Here is a 19,179-nt window from a genome sequence, read left to right on the forward strand (position 1 = left end):
CACAAGAACAGTTTTTCCCCCGAAAGCTATCACTCTGCTAAACAAATAATTCCCTCAACACCGTTCAACTATTTACAAAGTGCATACTACTTTACTGTTAATCTTCTCATCACTCCTTATCACCCATCTCCTCCCACTTGTGATTGTAGGACTGTAACTTTGTTGTTTGTATCCTTATGATTTATATTGACTGTTTCCTAGTATGATTTGATTGTTGATTGTACCCTATGACTATCATTAAGTGTTGTACATTATGATTCTTGATTCTTAATGGATGTACCTTTTCTTTATGTATACTGAGAGTATTTACACCAAGACAAATTCCTTGTGTGTCCAATTACACTTGGCCAATAAAGTATTGTATTGTATTGTATTTATTGTATTGTACTGTACTGTACTGTATTGTACTGTATTCTATTCTATTCTATTTATTTTATTTTCTATTCTGTCATTAAGCAACATAGTACATCACAGGACCACACCACTAAGCAGTGGAAATTTCATTCCCAATTGCTGTTGTTAAGTGAATCCTATGTCACATGGCCACTATTTGCAACTTCCTGCCAGCTCCCTCATTGCTTATAGAAAGCCAGCCACAAAAATTGCAAATGATGTTCAATGAAATGGAATGTGTCATATATGTGGGTATATGTATAATTTCGTATTCATTTTTTTTGTGATGGTTATGTAATGTATATTGGAGGTGACCCTTTGAGAACTGTATGCAACAAAATTTTATTTTAATGCATGCCGATTAATGTACATTCAAAGTGAAAATAAAGTTACTCCTTTCTACTTCTATGACATGGAGTGCTGCTATGTCCTAACTCAAGCCAAACAACAAGCAACAGCCACAATTGCAAGTATGTGCAATCAATGCCCACGAACAGCTACAGGGGCAGTCACTAAGTGGTTGTTAACCAAGAACTACCTATATTAGCAATTTGGGTGCCAATATCCATTCCTTAACGTTGTATTCTATTAATTATATTATTTCTAGGATGGTGGGGTAAAGATTCATGTTAACCTTTTTAGTGGCAGTGTCCAATTCATCTGATTTGGGGTGAACACTTTTTAACAAATTACTCAGGAGTTATTATCTCACTTCTCCCAGGACGTTTCCAATATTCCAACCCAACAAAATGGGTGTTATTAGGTGCCAGATTTAAACTGGAGAAATATAGGATGCTAAATTAACCTTGCCTGAAAAATTAAACTCAGCAAATGCTCCCATTCGCATCTGCTCTCCCTTTAGGTCAACCAAGTAAAGCCTAATTAGATCTCCTCCATCCAGACAAGCATCTTTTCTGCTCTCCCTTAATTTGCGGAGAAACTGACCTTTGCTTCCGCGGGTTTTAAAGGTGTTTTAATCTTTCCTTAACAATTCGCTCGACCTCCCGTACCTGAACAGCAGCAGGCCCAGACGACCGGAAGCCTCGCTGTGGAGGTGCCGACAACCGGCCGGCTTCCAGCCGCCACACACACCGGACAAAACCTCGGAGTGGACCCGCCGCCATCTTGAACCTGCCCTCCAGCCGGCGCGCAGCGGTTACGTAATCCTTGCGCCGGCCGCCCACCCCACTTTCGCTCTCCAGAGTAGCCCAGTAACTCGGCGAAAGATTATCGCGACGTTTAAACGAGAACTGCCCCGGTAGTTGTTTTTTGCGGGTACTTTTTTTGCCCCGCTTCCGCCCTCAGTTGGGAATGCTGATAACGAGGCGGTCGTAGGAAAGTTGGCTGGATGAGAGAGAGAAAAGTGTTATTATTAAACCTATCTCGGTTGGGCAACACAGAAAAGAGCCCAAATTTTCAGCCAGATAATGAAAAAAAAGCGTAACACCTTTTCCCCTAATGGAATTAGTTGATATTTCCAATTCAGAGTCCCTAGTCTGTTTCAAAATCCCCCTATGACCCAATTCCAGGACAGCTTTTATGTATTTGAATAGATTTTAGATACAGAAAGCTTCACAGTAAATAAAGAAGAGGGGGTCGGAGACGGTGGAAAAAGCTGTAAACAACTGTAAACTAAAAAAAAATGTAAAACACTTATTTAAGGAGGATTTGCATACCTTTCCTTATTCCAAAATAATAAATAAGGCCATAAGAATGTGTGTGTAGGACATAAAGCTTTAGAATGGAAGCCCATCTAAGACTGAGTACACATCACAACTCATCTAGATATTTTGTTTTTTTCCCCTGGAAAAGCCATTTTATTTACAGTTGCTTTGCAAAAAAAAGAGAGAGAATAGAATGGACACTTGCTAATCATACTTTGGAAACGAAGCTCATTCTTTGTTGCAAGTTCTGTTACAAGTATATGAAAATGCATTATATGCAGGGTAAAGTCAGCCTGGAATTAATACAAAAGCCGTCTTTCAATTCCAACTGAATTGATTAAACACAGCTACCTTGGTCTTGTAGTATTCACTAAAAATAAACGATCTACTCTTTCAATCAGATTTCAATCAAATATCTTCCCAGGAAAATAGAACACATTAATTCCATCGTATATTCATTCTTGCTGGCTTGCTTTTTGTATATGGAAAGGACAATCGTTTTCTTCCAGTTGTCAGCTATAGCGACAATTTTTTGTATGTTAAAAGAAATCCCACAGCAACTCCATATGCAAAGCACGTTTCTGTAACATTTACACCATCTAACTCGGCATACATATTCTGTGGCTCTTTTCAAATAAATCATTTGTTGCTCTTCAGCTAGATTCGTTGCAGCTTTCTCTTTCTCTGCACATAAAACAGTATCTGTCTTTGATTTTTGAAATAATTAGTTTCTCATATGCAGGATTTTTTTTCTAACCCACAACATCTTTCATGTTATCATTGCACCAAGCAGTTTTTTAAAATTATTATTATTCTTGTTAGTCTAACTCCACACAATTCTGCAACACTAAGCAACATAATTATTCAATTTGTTCTAAGCAGCCTATACATTTTCTTTATGGCAACGTTGCATTAATTATGTTGGGAGATTAAACATTGCAGTTGTAAGCCACCCAAAGTCATTTTGTATCTAATAATGCATAAATCTAAGGCCATTCAAAGGAAAATTAATTGCTGGTATATTCATTAATAACAAAGAGGAGCTGGTGGGAAAATCACACACCACACACATTTAGCATCTAAGGGGTAATGGCACCACAAAATTTGAGAATCTCTTGTTTTTCACGTAGACTCATACTTTTTGTATTCAGTGTATTTTCACTTTGGTTTCTGTTAGTGTTTATTCCATGTCCATTTATTGCCAAGGCCTATTTTTATACTATCCAAAATCTCCTATTTCCATACCCAGAATCTCTTATTTTAATGTATTTTTATTAATTTTTCATCAAATTATGCTTTTAGGTTCCTTCATTTTTATGCATACATATTAAGAGACTTATTTTTAAAAAACATAGTATATATTTTTCTAATCAAATTCTCATTGATCATCATGTTCATTCATACTTTCCATGCAGCATATTTATTCAAAATATTGCATTATTTTCCCAAAACTCATTTCAGGTTCTTCTATTATTATTTATTGGAGCATTATAATCTATTATGATCAAAATATGGATCTTTTCCTATTGTCATATAGTCACAAGAATCTAGATTATAGCAAGTTAATTTTTCTTGCAACATTTTAGCACTTTCATTCACAATTAAATCGACTTCATTTCCCTGCACAACCCAATCCCTCAATATTGTACCACTTGTATTCATAAACTTATTGCAATTTTTTAGTTTCACAGACCTGCCTTTCTTTCCTTCTGTCCTTTTGCTCTCCCTCCTGCCCTTTCATTTTTCATTTCTTATTCATAAATCTCATCCTCTATTCTTCTTACATTCTTACAAAATGGGTTCATTGATATTGACATTTGTTGCCCATTGCAAGTTTAGTCAATCAGAATTTTCACATACCACTTTTTAAAACTAGATAGCAAAATCTGGATGAACATACTTGTCTGTTATATCAGTACATTTCTGGAAAGTTAGGATAGTGCCAGTTTTGTTTTATTTTGATCAGAATAAACTAGTTTTACCCAAAGTGTGCTTTTGCTATTCCCCAGAAACCAGTATCTCTATTCTAGGGATTCCTTGCAAGCTAACAGATTACTGCCATTTCCACCAACTAAACGGTTGGATGTTTCAGCAAGAGAACATTCTATACCTTCATATCACTTAGAACAGGGGCCTCCAACCTTGACAACTAAGACTTGTCGACTTCAACTCCTAGCCAGTTTTGCTGGCTGAGGAACTCTGGGAGTTGAAGTCCACAAGTCTTAAAGTTGCCAAGATTGGAGACCCATGATTTAAAAGATGCTTTCCCGAAACAAAGGTCATAGTGCATGCCAGAAGCGAACTATTAAAATTCCGTAATGAACAATGGAAAAATAAAACAAAGCAAGCATAGAAAGGCTTTTGGTTAGGTGTAGGAAACATCTGGAAACTATTATTTCTGCCAAAGAGATGTTAGGAACTACTGACAGATTATTCAAACTTCTGCACTTGCCATATTGACTGTTTTCTTATTCTGAATCTGTCAACAGCTGCACATGAATAATTAAGTACATGTTCAGATTTGCAGAAAGATGTTTGTCCTTGTAGAGGTTGTGATAGCTTCTATTCAGTTAGGGATTCATGAAAACATGGAATGTGACCTATGGCATGTAACATTTGCACGCAACTGCACAATGCATGCAGTCAGGATTCAGTTAATTCCCAACCATTTAGACCAGCAAATCACACTAAATTGGTTGGTTGGTTGATTTGGCTTATTACTTTCTTTGTTTTCTGAATTACATAGAAAACATATGGGGGCAAAATTATTCCTTTTGGAAACATATTTTTGCGAAAATTACAGGCTTATAGTCATTTGTTTAGTTTTCGAAGTTACCATGGTGCTGAAAAGTGACTTACAATTAATCTTTGCATTTACAATCATCACATCATTCCCACAATCACATGATCCAAATTCTGGCACTTGGCAACTATTTATGATGCTTGCAGCATCACAAGATCATTGATTGCCATTTCCAACTTCCCAGCTGGCATTCAACAAGTAAAGTCCATTGGGGGAAGCCAGATTAGCTTACCAACTGCGTAATTCACTTAACAATTACAAGGATTTGCTTTACAACTATGGCAAAAAAGGCATAAAATCGGGCATCACTCACTTAACCATCACCTTGCTTGGCAATGGAAACTCGGGTCCCCGTTGTACGTCGGGAACTACCTGGCAGGGCTACCATAAGCCTTCCTAAGAATTCATCAGCTAGCCTTTCTGTCATCCATAGCTCTTAAGTATTCAACAGAAAATTCATCCAGAAAAACTAAGGTTCTTATGACTTTCAACATTGATTCTTGTATTTGGCTTTCCTTAGTTTTCACCTCTTGTAGATTATAACCCTGAGAAGGTATGTTTAAGACCCCTTCTGGCTGGTGGACTATAAAGTCTATAAATTGGTTATAAATAATGATACAACATATGGTGTTGATAAAGAATCTCTCTGTTGGGTATATAGGTGAAAGCTATACAGACCGGAATGGCCCATTTTCTGCCAACCATTCAACTCTCAGCCCAACCTACTTCTTAGGGCTAGAAAATTCTGAGGAATTTTCTTGGAGTAACTTTTCATTAAAAAAAAAAGGCCACCCCAGACCCTGAGAATTCTTGTTTATTTTATTGTTTTTTTTAAAAAAAAGCTCCCCACAAAGATTGGCATACACATTTCATTTCCACAGTACAAAATACCAGGTACCCTAAAAAGGATGCCCAAGGGGTAATAGGTAGTGTAATTAATGGAGTAAATTACTGAAGATGCAAATACCTGCTGCAGATGAACAACGGGAGGAGAGTGGTATCTCCCAACTTCCTAATTGAGAATGGTCAGTCCTTGACTTACAACAGTTTATTTAGTGGCCATTCAAAGTTACATCATTGAACAAAGTGATTTTTTGTCCATTTTCATACTTATGACCATTATAGCAACCCCATGGTCATGTGATCAAAATTCAGATGCTTGGCAACTGACTCATATTTATGATAGTTGTAATGTCCTGGGCTCATGTAAGTACCATTTTCAACTTTCTGATGAGCAAGTTAAACTCAACGAACAACCATGTTACTAATTTAACAAGTGAAGTGATTCACTTATCAACTGTGGCAAGAAGTACCATAAAAATGGATCAAAACTCACTTAATAAATGTCTAATTTAGTAACAGAAATTTTGACCTCATTTGTGATTATAAGTTCAGGAGAACCTGTATTCACGAGGTCATTACAAGAAATAATATGCTACACTAAATTGTGTCTCATATATATGGAGTTAACATATGCACACATGTAAATTTCCTGAATAATCATAGTGTTGTTCAAGTGTACATCCTAAGTGTATGAAAGAACCAAGAATAAAGCATTCTGAGAAACAAAAATTGACTCAAGACTCAATATATCAGTAAGAATTCTTTTTTTTTTCTGAGTTTGCAAGCTAGATGTCATGATCTCATTCAGGTATGGTTCAGAAAAAAACACTCTTAGAATGACATGTTTAATAAGTCAGGGTTCCAAACACCATAATATATTAACACAAGATTTGACTTAATAGTCAAAGTCAAAATAGTAAGCCTGGACCCTGAGGTGTCCAATTAAGCCCATGTTGTGGTTTATGTTGATTATGCTCCTTAGTTTTATCTTGGCTCCTATATTCCTTACTTATTGTTTTATTATTTATTAATTAAATTTATAGCCCCTTATTTAAAGAACTCCAGCAAGCACACGCAAACATAAACCAGAAACAATAAAAATTAAAATAGAACAATTAAAAACAATTACAACAATGAAAAATTAAAAATATAACATCCCAGTTATATTTTTTCTTGTTTTTATTCCCTTAGCTGCCTAGACACGTTTGACATGGGTGGTGGCCACATTAATCAATCAACTGAATAAATCTACAGTGTGTGCACAATTAGTAGGTGAGTATTTTGACTGTATCATCATTTTAATGCACATTTTCCACCTCCAAGCTATATAAACTTGAATGCTTATTGGATATAAGCATATCAGACGATGTGTATTTGTGTAATGAGGGAGGGTGGCCTATGGAGATCAACACCCTATATCAAGGGGTGCATAATTATTAGGCAGCTCCTTTTCCTCAGGAAGAATGGACCAAAAAAGAGATTTAACTGACTCTGAAAAGTCAACAATTGTCAAAAGTCTTTCAGATGCAGCATTCTTGAAATTGTTAAGATATTGGGGTGTGACCACAAAACCATCAAATGTTTTGTTGCAAATAGTTAAAAGGGTTGCAAGAAATGTGTTGAGAAAAAAAAGATGCATATTAACTGCCAAAGATTTGAGAAGAATCAAACGTGAAACTACCAGGAACCCATTATCCTCCAGTGATGTCAGATTCCAGAACTGCATCTTATCTGGAGTGCCCAGAAGTGCAAGGTGTTCAGTGCTCAGAGATACGGCCAAGGAAAAGAAAGCTAAAACATGGACCACCAATGAACAAGACACTTGTTAAAATGGCAAGACTGGGCCAAGACATACCTGAAGGCACATTTTTCAAAGGTTTTATGGATTGATGAGATGAGAGTGACACTTGGACCAGATGGATGGGCCCATGGCTGGATCAGTAACAGGCAGAGAGCTCCACTTCGACTCAGACACAAGCGAGGTGGGGTACTGGTATGGGCTGGTATTATTAAAAATGAGCTAGTTTACAGATAATCAGAGTTGGAAGGGACCTTGTAGGTCATCTAGTCCAACCCTCCACCCAAGCAGGAGACCCTACACTATTTCTGACAAATGGCAGTCCAATCTCTTCTTGAAAGTCTCAAGTGATGACACTCCCACAACTTCCGAGGGCAAGCTGTTCCATTGGTTGATTGTTCTCACTGTCAGAAAGTTTCTCCTTATTTCCAGGTTAAATCCAGCTTTTTCGGATTGAAGATAGACTCAAAATCAATTCCCAAACCTATTGCCAATTTTTAGAAGACACTTTTTTCAAGCAGTGTTACAGGAAGAAGTCTGCATCTTTCAAGAGCATGATTTTTATGCAGGACAATGCTCCAGTGCATGCATTGAAGTACTCCACTGTGTGGCTAGCCAGTAAAGGCCTGAAAGATGAAAGAATAATGACATGGCCCCCTCCTCACCTGACCTAAAGAACTTGTGGGCCCTTCTTAAATGGGAGATTTATACTGAAGGAAAACAGTACACATCTCTGAACAATGTCTGGGAGGTTGTGGTTGCTGAGGCATAAACAGTTGATCAACAGAACAAGAAATTAACAGACTCCATGAATGGAAAGCAAATATACATGTCCCAGGATTCTGGCTCCTGCAAAAAAAAAGGGTGATAATAGTTTAATGAAAGAATTGTATGGGGATATCTTGCCTTCTGGAAATCTGAAAATAAATTAACTGGTAGGAAGCCTTTAAGCTGCCAAAGAAATAACAGGAACTTTGAGATGTCTAATAGTAAGACATGCTTTTCATAACCTAAAGAAGTTGCTGCAACTTTCAAAAAGGATTAAAACAAACACCCGGAGTAAAGTTTCTGACCTCACTTTGAAGAAATCCACTACCTGTTCTGCTGTATGGGTGATCATATGCAAATAAGCAATCACCTTCACAAAGCAAGAGTTGCATGAAATTTAAGTGATGGTCTCATGCTTGGATTCTTCAGTAGCCTTCTTTAATCATCCTGCACCGGAGATATCGCCTCACTATGCGTGAAACAAAACTGTGGACAACCATGTGCAAATCCAGCCCAATGTGTGATTGCTACGAACATATGTGAGGGAAGAGTATAGACCAGAACTAAAGGGCGGCAAATAGAGCGTACAAACCATGAAAGAATATATGGTATAACTAGATTTTCCACGCGGTTTGGAATACCTTTGGAATGCATTGGCCGCAGCCGGCTATGCAGCCATTTACCCCGGAGATAAACCAGTTTGCTACGTAGCTGATTTCATCAAGCATTTGAGTAAACACGCTCAGCGTCGAAATGCGCTCCAGCTGTTCGACACTGGTGGACCCAGGCAAGGAGGGGGACACGCACACACAGCCTCTCTCTCTTCAACAAAGGCCTTGCAAGCCGCGGGCGCGAAACGCATTGGCAGCCTTGCCTCTGGGGCTCGCCGCTACCCTACCCGCTCCGAGGGGCAAAGAGGAGGAGAGGAGGAGGAGGAGGAGAAGGCGGCGCCGGGGAGGAGCCAGACACGCAGGCGGATTCAGGCTCGGTTGTGCTCCTACCCACCGGCCTCTCCTGCGCCCGAGCGGCGAAGAAAACGCGCGCGGGAGAGACGGATGGAGTTTGCGGAACGCCACAATCCCCGGGTGCGTAAAGCCAGCGGGGCTTAAGATGGCGCGGGAAGCCCGGAGCGCTGCCTTAGCGCGGGGGTGAGGGGGGTCGGGAGCTTTAGGGGAAGGGGCGAGAGAGAGCGCCCCGCGCTCTTGGAGTGGGGGGGCGAGGGGGAAGGGCCAAGCAGGAGAGGGATGTGCAGCCCGGGCGCAGGGGGTTCCCTTTTGGAGACCAAGGGAAAGGGAGCGTCGGAGCTCCCGGGCTCTTAGCGGGGAGGGCGAGGGGGGATTGAAGAGGCGAAGCGGGGAGCTCCGTCCTTGGGCTCCTTTCGAGGAGAGGGAGGCTGGCTGTTCCTTTCTTTTGCGCGAGGGCTAACTTGGAGCGTGAGAATGCGGACGGCGTATGAAAGGGCGAAGAGGTTCTGCAACCTTGGATGCTACCGCCGTCTGCTAATTCCCCAACCGCCTCTCGCCCTCCTTTCCCCGTAGTGTGGTGGCTTGTCGGGGGACTCTCTTCTCTCCCCCCACCCCCGTTGAGGAACGTGTGAACCCGTCATGGCGCGTGAGTTTCGTACCTGTCACCAAAGCGGGATCCTAAACTTGCTTTTCAAGAAATAAAAGTGCTCGAGCAAGCACGGTTAGGAGAAAGGCAGCCATCCAGCGGGTGCCCTCCAGATGCTTGGGGGCTGCCCTTTGCATCGTAGCCATCTGCCGCGGCGAGGAAGAGTCAGCAATGTACAATATTCCCCTTTGGGGGACTAGGTAGGGCTAGCAGAATATGTGTCTATAAAGTTTAAAGTTAAAAACAATAATAATAAAGGAGGGCATTTGGGGAAAAAAGTGGGTTGATTGCCTGAAATAACAGGATTGATTGCCTGGAGATTTGGGAACTCGTGAGGTGAGGTGGAGAGAAAGGATGCATCCGCAAGGAATTAGAATCCGTGGTGTGCGCGCGCGGGAGACATCTCAAGAATGTATAAGCAGGGAAAGATGTGCAGAGGAAAAGTGCATTTTCCTTCGCAAGTCCAACTGGACTATGCATCGGCTTCCTCTGTAACAGTTCTCAGTGCATTCCTTTTGAAGTCACAAGGTAGTGGGGTAAAATAATAGGAATTTTAAATTTGTTGCTTGTCAGTTCTGATTAGTGGTCAAAATATTTATTGCATTGCAGAAAATCCGTTTAACTTTCAAGTGCAGCAGTCTTCACTTATATTTCATTTTCTCTTCTGCACTGATTGTACAACCCTGAATGTATACACCAGTCTTTTGTGATACGTCACTAGATTAATGCAGTCAAGTTATTTTAAAAAATTGATCTAGCTTTATTTTTATTTGTTTTTTGGGGAAAAAGGCAAAACCTTGCCGAGCGTGTCATTGCTTGTACATCGAAATATAAGGTTCAGTGGCAAAGTACTGATAGATCATTTCAAACAACTGAGCGTCGATTCAGGTTCTCTTGTATATAATCTGTAAATATAAAAGTAGTGAGTTTTTTCTGATGGTTGCCGAGTCAACAGTTTGTTGCTTGGGTTCAGCTAAGTACGGGATAGGAATGTTGCAAATCGATGGATAAATTTGGAAGCTTTCATAGGTGTTGGATGACCAGAGTTCTGAATCAGTGACATTAAACTAATTCAAGTAATTCTATCTAGAATGTAATAACTAGAATGTAATAGCTTGGAATAAATTGTACATTTTAATGGTCTAGTAGTTTTTATATCATTCTCATAATTTTGACTCAGAAGCTTCAGTCCATTTATGACTGTCTTATGGCATTTGAAAGAATGATCAATTTATTGTAATTTCTTTGTTGTGAACTGCTCAATCATTGAGAATCGGGCATCATACAAGTTTATGTGATGATAGAGGAATGATAAATAATAAACAAGGAAGTGAAATGTAGAAATTATTAATAGTGGTCATTCACAAAAGTGTTTTTAGGTGTGACACAGATGTTCTCACATTGACGGCTGTTTATTTCACAGTTATTCATTTATTATTCTCGCCCTACCAGCCATGTCCATGCATGTTCCTTGTTCAGCCTATTCTATATATCCATCATGGAAATTGTATAAAACTGTATATCATCAAAATAACAGCTAGGCTTCTCAAATTGTTTAAAGTACATAAACTGAGGCTAAAATTAGAAGATTTTTCTGAGGTTCGTGCATGAATTTCAAGCAAGTTCTGATATCTGGCTTTAGTGCTCTGTTAGACAGTTAATGTTGCCTGCCAGTTAGAATATTGTTGAAGGTTTATAAACCTTTTTTCAATCAATGAGTTGTAATTCATAATTTAGTTAATAAAAGATTTTGTGGGTTTGTGAGATTCCAAAAGGCAGAAGTAGTAATGCATCCTAAAATACAGTGTGGAATATCTATTAGCAATAGAAATACTGCAGTTTTCAGTTCTCGATCTTGGTTTTCCTCTCTTTTCAAAAACCAATCTCCCTACAGCTATTGATCAAGTCTGAAAACTTGTGATGGGTGGCGCAAATCTGCAAAAGATTTTTCAGGATAACGTAAGGAGGAATTGCTATATATACAAATAATTACACTGAATATACCTAATTATTTTAAATGTACATGATCAGAAATAACATTTAAAATAAAAAGGGTTTTTTGTTTTGGTCTTCTCTTCCTTGCTCTGTCAATAATTTGGGGTGATTTTGTTTTTCTTTTTTTGTTTTTGTTTTAGCCTTAGGGGTGGTAGTATACTAAGCTAAGGAAAACTCTCAACCCCCCCCCCCCCAAACCACCACTTTTGTGGTATACTTAGAGTAGCTGATTTTCTGCTAATGATAATGGATAGTGGTGAGTATAGCTGGAGGAACACTATCATTGCTCGTTTAGGAATATTAAATGTACCCTGTCTCATTCTTTGCGCCAATTTAAAAAGAAGTCATGTTACTGAAACTATGAATCTTAGTATTTTCCACAGGGATTTTATTAATTTAAAGCATTGCTGTGTTGCTCATCAGCCAAAAGAAAAAAAAAATCCCGGTGAGCTAATTGGTAGGGAAGACTTCACTGAGGAAAGAGTAGGAACATTGGGGGGAAATGGACAATGTGTAATTTATTTATTAAGCATGCTGTCCTTTTCACCCTGCAAAATGACTCTGGGTGACTTACAGTTTAGATCATATATTTAATGCTTAATTTTAAGGAACCTAAAACTTAGCGTAACCACAAATGTATTCTAAAAGACAAATTAAATAAACAGCAGTTAAAAGTAGGATGCCCTTGAAAGAAAAACTGCTGGAAAAGGGTTTTTTAAAGATGGAGATATTAAAAGGAAATTGGAAACAATTCTACCGAGAATGAAAAAATAACAGGAGAAGAAGCCAATGTAGTTACACGAAAAACTTAGTGAAAACATAAAGCTGTAAGAACAAATATAGGAAACGGAAAGAGGTTTAGGTCACAGAGAATCATACAGACTGTAGAATTGTGAAGTTGGTATCAAGACAATAATGTGAACTGAGTTAGGGAAGGAGACATAGAAAGGGCTTATATTGAAATGTTCACATTAAAAGAGAAAAAAAATCATATATTGCCAATATACTGATACAACTGATTGCAATTGCACAGTGAATATAACAAAATAGTAGAAGTAGGGACAAAAAGGCACTTATTTTGGTTTAGTTTTTTTCTAACAAAAAGTATGTCTTCATCAGAAAATCTGAAGAGCTGAATGAAAAGGCAGATTTGATGCCTTGAAAAGGATAACAACATGGCTTGGTAATACCCTTTTGCTCTAAATGAAATGAATCTGCAATTCAAGGGTATTAGTTGCTGATATGAATAAAAACAAACAAAGAAATTCCAAGTTTATTTGATTTGGAAGGTACCTGGAGGGGTAAATAAATTGTACTTGTGAAAAAGATGTTTGACTAAGAGTTGATTGTGAACTGAATATGAACCAGCAGAATGATAGGTCTATAAAAAAAAAGGCAGATGTAATTTTTGCACTATATTCTGTTTTGATTAAATATCTGTTTCAAATATTGCCTCTTGTTTTAGGCAACCATGGTTTAAGAAGGATTTAGAGCAGGCAGCCAGGGATGATCAGGAGACTAGAAACCAAGACTTACGAAGAAATATGGAATGTTTACTATGTTGGTATCAATATTTAACCTTGAGAAAAGATGACCCTGTATGTTTCAACGTGCATGCTTCAGAAACATCAGGGGGAAAAGAAGGTTGAGATCAGATTTTTTTTATGGAATAGTGTATTTAAGCTACAGGAAAGCAGAATGTAACTGAACATTAGATGCAATTTTCCAACAGTGGTGAGATGACTTTCATTGGATGAGTTCAGGGAGAAGCTAAACAACCATCTACTTGGAATGTCAGCGCTGAACAGGAGGCTGACGGCAATGTAAATAATTCCTTCCAACTCTGTGACTTTAGAGAGACTGACTCAACTTTGTTGTGTCTGGGTAAGAAACACCTTCAAGGGATCCCCACAGCCAAATGCTATCTAGATCAGTCATTGGTCCTGTGTGGTTGAATGTTATCTGAGCTTGAACCTCAGTTTTTGGAGAAGAGGTCGGAAGGAAGGGCTGAAGATGAAAGCAGTGAACTGGTCAATGGAAATTGGAGAGAAGCTATTTCTTCGAGAATATGAACGAAATGTTTTTGTTATTCTAAGTCTTGTTTACACATGTATGCCCTACAGTAACCCTTCCTTTCCTGGTCTTTCATCTTGTTGTACTCAATCTATACTTGTACTGTACAGGTACTTCCTGCATTAGATAAATGGTAGGGTTTTTTGCTGTCCATTTGTGCTTCAGAGATGGAAGGCATGTCAACAAAATCCTGCTATTTCATATCCTCCATGGCCCCAGTGGATTTACAGATAGACTAAACTAAGTTTCTGTAATCATATGCAAGGTAGAAATAATAGAATGGAGCCAAAATTTTTTTGAATCCTGAACATTTAAATTTCTTGCTTGTAGTTGGAAAGGAATATTGTATTTTATTGTGAAGCAAGTTTATTATGAAGGAAGAGGGTTATATTCCAAAACCTGGAAATGATTACCAAATCTAAATCTGATCTCATTTAATTTACAAAATAAGTATAGCTGGAATGAGCAATTACAAAATTTTGCTTCAGACTAGGTTCTGATACATCAGACTTCTCCATCACTGCAGGTCAGAGAAAATATGCGTCTGTCATTCAGAGACGTAGCTGTTGCATTTATACATCTGCGAATGTTAGTTCTGGTTAGGAGTGCTCAAACAGCAAAGCACAGAACAGGAAGTCAGATCAATCGATCAGCACATAGGACACGCACCATCTCACTATGCAGTTGGTATTTGGGAGGTGTGTGCACCAGGCCATCTGCAGCCTTCTGTAACCTATGCTTATCCATTGAGTTGATGGATAAATGTGTTCCTTTCTTGCGCTACTCTGTTCCTTCTTTCTATATCACTACAGGCAGTCCTCAACTTACCACCACAATTGAGCCCAAAATTTATGTTGTTAAATGAGAAATTTGTTAAGTGAGTTTTGCCCCATTTTACAACTTTTCTTGCTACATTTGTTAAAGGAATCACTCACCTTGTTAAATTAATAACATGGTGTTTAAGCGAATCTGGCTTCCCCTTTGACTTTGCTTGTCAGAAGATTGCAAAAGGCGATCACGTGACTCTTAAAGACACTGCAACCATCATAAATATGAACCAGTTCTCAAGCATCTAAATGTAAATCACGTGACCATTGGGATGCTGCAACTGTCATAAGTGTGAAAAATGGTCATAAGCCACTTTTTTCAGTGCCATTGTAACTTTGAACAGTCACTAAACAAACTGTTGTAAGTCGAGGACTACCTGTATTGTAACTAAGGTATTTTCCAAAGCACCTGTAGGCCAGACAAGGAATAATGGATGGAAACTGAGCAAGGAGAGATTTAACCTGGAAATAAGAAACTTTGTGACGGTAAGAAACAATCAATCAATGGAACAACTTGCTCTTGGAAGTTGTGGGAGCTTCATCACTTGAGACTTTCAAGAAGAGATTGGACTGCCATTTGTGAGAAATGGTGTAGGGTCTCCTGCTTGGTGAGGGGTTGGACTAGATGACCTACAAGGTCCCTTTCATCTGTAATCTGGTGGTATACCTTTGGTAGTGGTACACTGTTGCTGGTAGGATCATGTCTTTTCTTGCTGTATGCCTGGGCGATTTGTCAGCGTGTCTTTCAAATCTTACAGTCTTCAAGCAATACAAAACTTCTGCCAAGTTCTAGGATCCCTCAGGTAGTGAATCTCTATGGTTTTGCTAGTTAGCATTCTTTGCCTAAAATCAGCAAGACCTGGATAATCCAAGAGAAGTGGATCAAGGAGTAAGCTGGGATCTTATTCTCCCATTTGTGCCCTTGTAGATGAAAAATGACATGGTATGCCCATTCAAAGTCATGAGAATACTTTCTCTGTACTGTTGTTATATTTTGTACTAACTTTGATTCCTCTTGCTTCAAGAAGCTCTTTAAAAATACCTTTCCCCTCTTATATTTTTCTCTTTTCTTTCTTCTTTCTGCCAAATTCTGTTTTGTAAGGGAAGAAATTCAGCAGAAATAGCACTGTAGTTCTCTTTGAAAATAGGACACATGCTCCATCTGTTAAATATATAAAACATTTCAGTGCCAGAGGCAGGAAGCTTGGTATAATGGGATGTAATTGTCAGTCTGGGAACAGCTTAAGAGCCTGACAGCGTGGAGTTGTATAATGAAACTTTCAGCTTCTTCTTTCAAAACAGACTTTTTGAAATTTTGGGTTTTGTCAAGACTGAAAAGTATCCAGGTTTCAGAAAGTCAAAATGCTTTCAGTGTTCTAGATGGGTAGAAAACTTGCCCATTGGTGGCAAAATGCAGTGACCTGCATGGTTTTATGCGGACCCCGGTGTGCACATGTGTCACCTCTCCTACAGGAGCTGCATTGGTTGCCGATTTGCTTCCGGATGCAATTCAAGGTGCTGGTCATCACCTTTAAAGCCCTTCATGGCTTGGGTCCAGGTTATCTAAGGAAACATCTCTTTCCAGTCACATCCACCCCGACCCATTGGAGTGAGGAGGCAGGGAATGTGGGTCCCACCCCGAGGGAGATATACCTGGTGGGACCCAGAAGAAGGGTGTTATGTCTTGGGAACCGGTTGGGGCTCCAACCGGGTCCACTCGTTAAGCAAGTTCAACAGCCGTTCCTATTGGCTGGCGTCGGTTGACAGCCGGCTATAAAAAGCCGGCTGTCAAACCAAGCCAGCCGTTGTTAAGCTAGTCTGCCCGTTTGGCTGGCAGGCCGCGACAACCACTGTTCCTTCAATAAACGTGTTAATTGCATGCCCTGGTCTAAGCCTCTCTTTCCCTTGAAACACAACAAAGGGCCTTCTCCGTGGTGGCTCTATTTCTCTGGAACATCATTCCCCCAGAGATTAGAATGGCCCCCTCACTAATACTCTTCCGAAAGGCACTGAAGCGGGTCTGGGGAACCCAGAGAGTGATAGAGCCCATCAGGTGGCTAGTGTGATCTTCTGTCATTGGGGAGGGGGGGGTGGGAGTTGGTTTTTTGTTTTTGTTTTTTGTTTTCCCAAATTTTGTTCTATTGTACTTTACTAATTTATTTGATTCTTTTTGTTAGTTTTTATTATGTTTATTTTTTATATAGTTTTACATTGTGTAAGCCACCTCCAGTTGCCATGGGCGAATACGCAGCAATATTAATTAATTAAATCAATCAATCAATCAATAAATAAAATGGGAAGAACTATGCGCCTTGTGCATAGTTTGCAAATAGTTTGCAAACCCATATTCCCTTTCAGGGATCTCTGGCTGAAAGAAACTTTGATAAAAAATATGGAAAACATCTTGCCTAAGATAAATCAATGGTCTGAATTTAATAAACCGTGGCTTTATGGTGTTGCCTGATCCAGAAATCATCTTACAAATATGATGACTGTGTTCACAGAATACTTGAAACCAAAAAAAACCACATTATGTCTTAGCAATGTGAAAATGCAGACCTAGCAATTCTTGCTTATTTCCCTCAAGGTCATTTCATTGATCCTTTACAGGTAATGAAAGACACATTCTTACTGTTTAGCCCTATACTTGGAGGTACGAATTCATTCTTAACCTAAATCACATATCCATTTAATTTATTTCTTGAAGTAAAGGAGAATAGAACAACTCTCATTCTTAGAAGCCAATAAAAATGTTTTGTGTAGAATTGTCCAAAATGTATATAGTTATATATTCGTGAGTTTTTAAAAATATTTTTTAAAATAATTTTTAGGAGATGCCAATAAGGACCTAAATACTTGGTATTTCAGTATAAAGTTTTGATACTATTGGCAATGCTAAACGATATCATTGTTAAAAAAAAAACAGAGTCACAGAGTCATGATTTCCAAAACCTGCTCAATCATGTTGGATTACAAGGTATAGATCACAACAAATTAATAAATGAAATAAATAAATATATGGATAAATATGCTATGTTTTTGTCCTAACCTGGCTAAAGCTAGTTAAGTGATGTTTCAAGATTGATGATTTTAACTGAAATGCACTCGTTTGCCTGGTTGTTTTTTTTTTTTTTTTTGTTGGGAGGGGATGAAAAATGTGATGGGAAGATTGGAAACAGAAGAAAAGATTAATCTGGAACTCTCATAAAACTACTGGCTCAAGCAAAATGATTGCCAGATTATTTGAAGAGATTCTGTTCCAATAAAATTAGGTAGTTGAGACTAAAGGAGTCCTACAATCCTTATAAATTGGGTCTACAGAGTTCAGTGCTTCAATTCCCAAACAATTAGTTATAAAATTGGAGCCTTTTAAGGCCCCCAACCTTTCTGGTTTTGACAGACAGATGGGGAGAGGGGGGTTAGTTCTGTATGAGTGGCAAGCGTGCATACGAGCAACTCACATAAATGGGCCTTTGTGCGTGAGTGGCCACTGCTTTCACAGGTGGAACTGCACACATATACTTGCCATCCCTTGTGAGGCCCAGTAGTAGGCTGTGACTCAAGGGTTGTAGACACCTGTTTTAAGATGATAAAATTTAGCTAATCCGGTGTCACATTATTAAATATTATTATTGCATTTTAGAAATTCTTTTGATTTTCCATCTTCTTGTGATCAAGAATTTGGGAAGAAAAGCTTTTTATTGATTGGAAAGATGGGGAGAGATCACCTATCTTCATTGGGATTTTTAAAACCTTTTTGGTCACCTGTCCTCTAGAAATGGTTAGTAGTTGTTAGACTAGCTAATAGAGAATGTCTTCCCTGGCTTAATTTGTAAACACTATTCCTCTGAGTAATAAAATGTTAGGTTTTCTGCCTGTTCCAAGACAGTTTGCCTTCAGGTATCTCATGAAAATAGCAAGGAGTCTTTCTTACCCAAGGCAACTTTCAATAAACAAGAGAGGAAAGATACATATATGTATATTTTGCTTTCAGTAAATAAGAGAGGGAAGACACATATATGTATATTTTGCTTTCAGGCTCCCCTACATTGCTGCCTCTAGCTGGCTATAAAATACTTCAAAACCATCATAGATATAAACATAAAAATCCACAAATCAGCTTCAATGCATACCAATGTCATCCTAACTTCAATAAAGGGATAAAAAAAATATGGATCCTAACTTGGCAAATATATCATTTTCCTCTTGTTATTACACATAATAATAATAATCAGAACCATTGTTACTTTTATGGAATCAGACTTGGCCAGATGTGGGAAACATAGCTAATGTCAAATAAATATGCATTTTTGTATTCTCAGGCACCTAGTACAAACAATTTGCTTTGTGGTATGTTGTTCATATTATCTTGACCTATATGTACTATTCTTGCACTTCTATTCT

The 19,179-nt window shown here is 38.5% G+C and overlaps 2 protein-coding genes across 6 annotated transcripts in view; one reads left to right on the plus strand and one right to left on the minus strand.

The window, feature by feature from the left end:
- PDHB (pyruvate dehydrogenase E1 subunit beta) overlaps positions 1-9,181 on the minus strand; it is a 24,986-nt gene extending 15,805 nt beyond the window's left edge. Inside the window, exons 1-2 of one of the 3 annotated variants that reach the window (XM_087923556.1) lie at positions 8,911-9,181; positions 7,559-8,350 (exon numbers count right to left, since the gene is read on the minus strand). In XM_087923556.1, the coding sequence (XP_087779682.1) occupies positions 7,559-7,570 (12 nt within the window). In that variant the 5' untranslated portion in view covers positions 7,571-8,350; positions 8,911-9,181. Of the gene's footprint in view, positions 1-1,403; positions 1,618-7,558; positions 8,351-8,910 lie in introns of those variants that run through there. The other 2 variants (XM_087923555.1, XM_026721572.2) reach the window with 2 other exon arrangements.
- KCTD6 (potassium channel tetramerization domain containing 6) overlaps positions 9,168-19,179 on the plus strand; it is a 21,072-nt gene continuing 11,060 nt past the window's right edge. The window contains exon 1 of one of the 3 annotated variants that reach the window (XM_026721609.2): positions 9,168-9,354. The gene's annotated coding sequence lies outside the window, so the exon portion shown is untranslated. Of the gene's footprint in view, positions 9,418-13,610; positions 13,760-19,179 lie in introns of those variants that run through there. The other 2 variants (XM_087923557.1, XM_087923558.1) reach the window with 2 other exon arrangements.

This window comes from Pseudonaja textilis, chromosome 2 (genome assembly GCF_049901715.1).
Source record: "Pseudonaja textilis isolate UNSWEBS1 chromosome 2, rPseTex1.2, whole genome shotgun sequence".
In the NCBI taxonomy this organism is placed as follows: domain Eukaryota; kingdom Metazoa; phylum Chordata; class Lepidosauria; order Squamata; family Elapidae; genus Pseudonaja; species Pseudonaja textilis.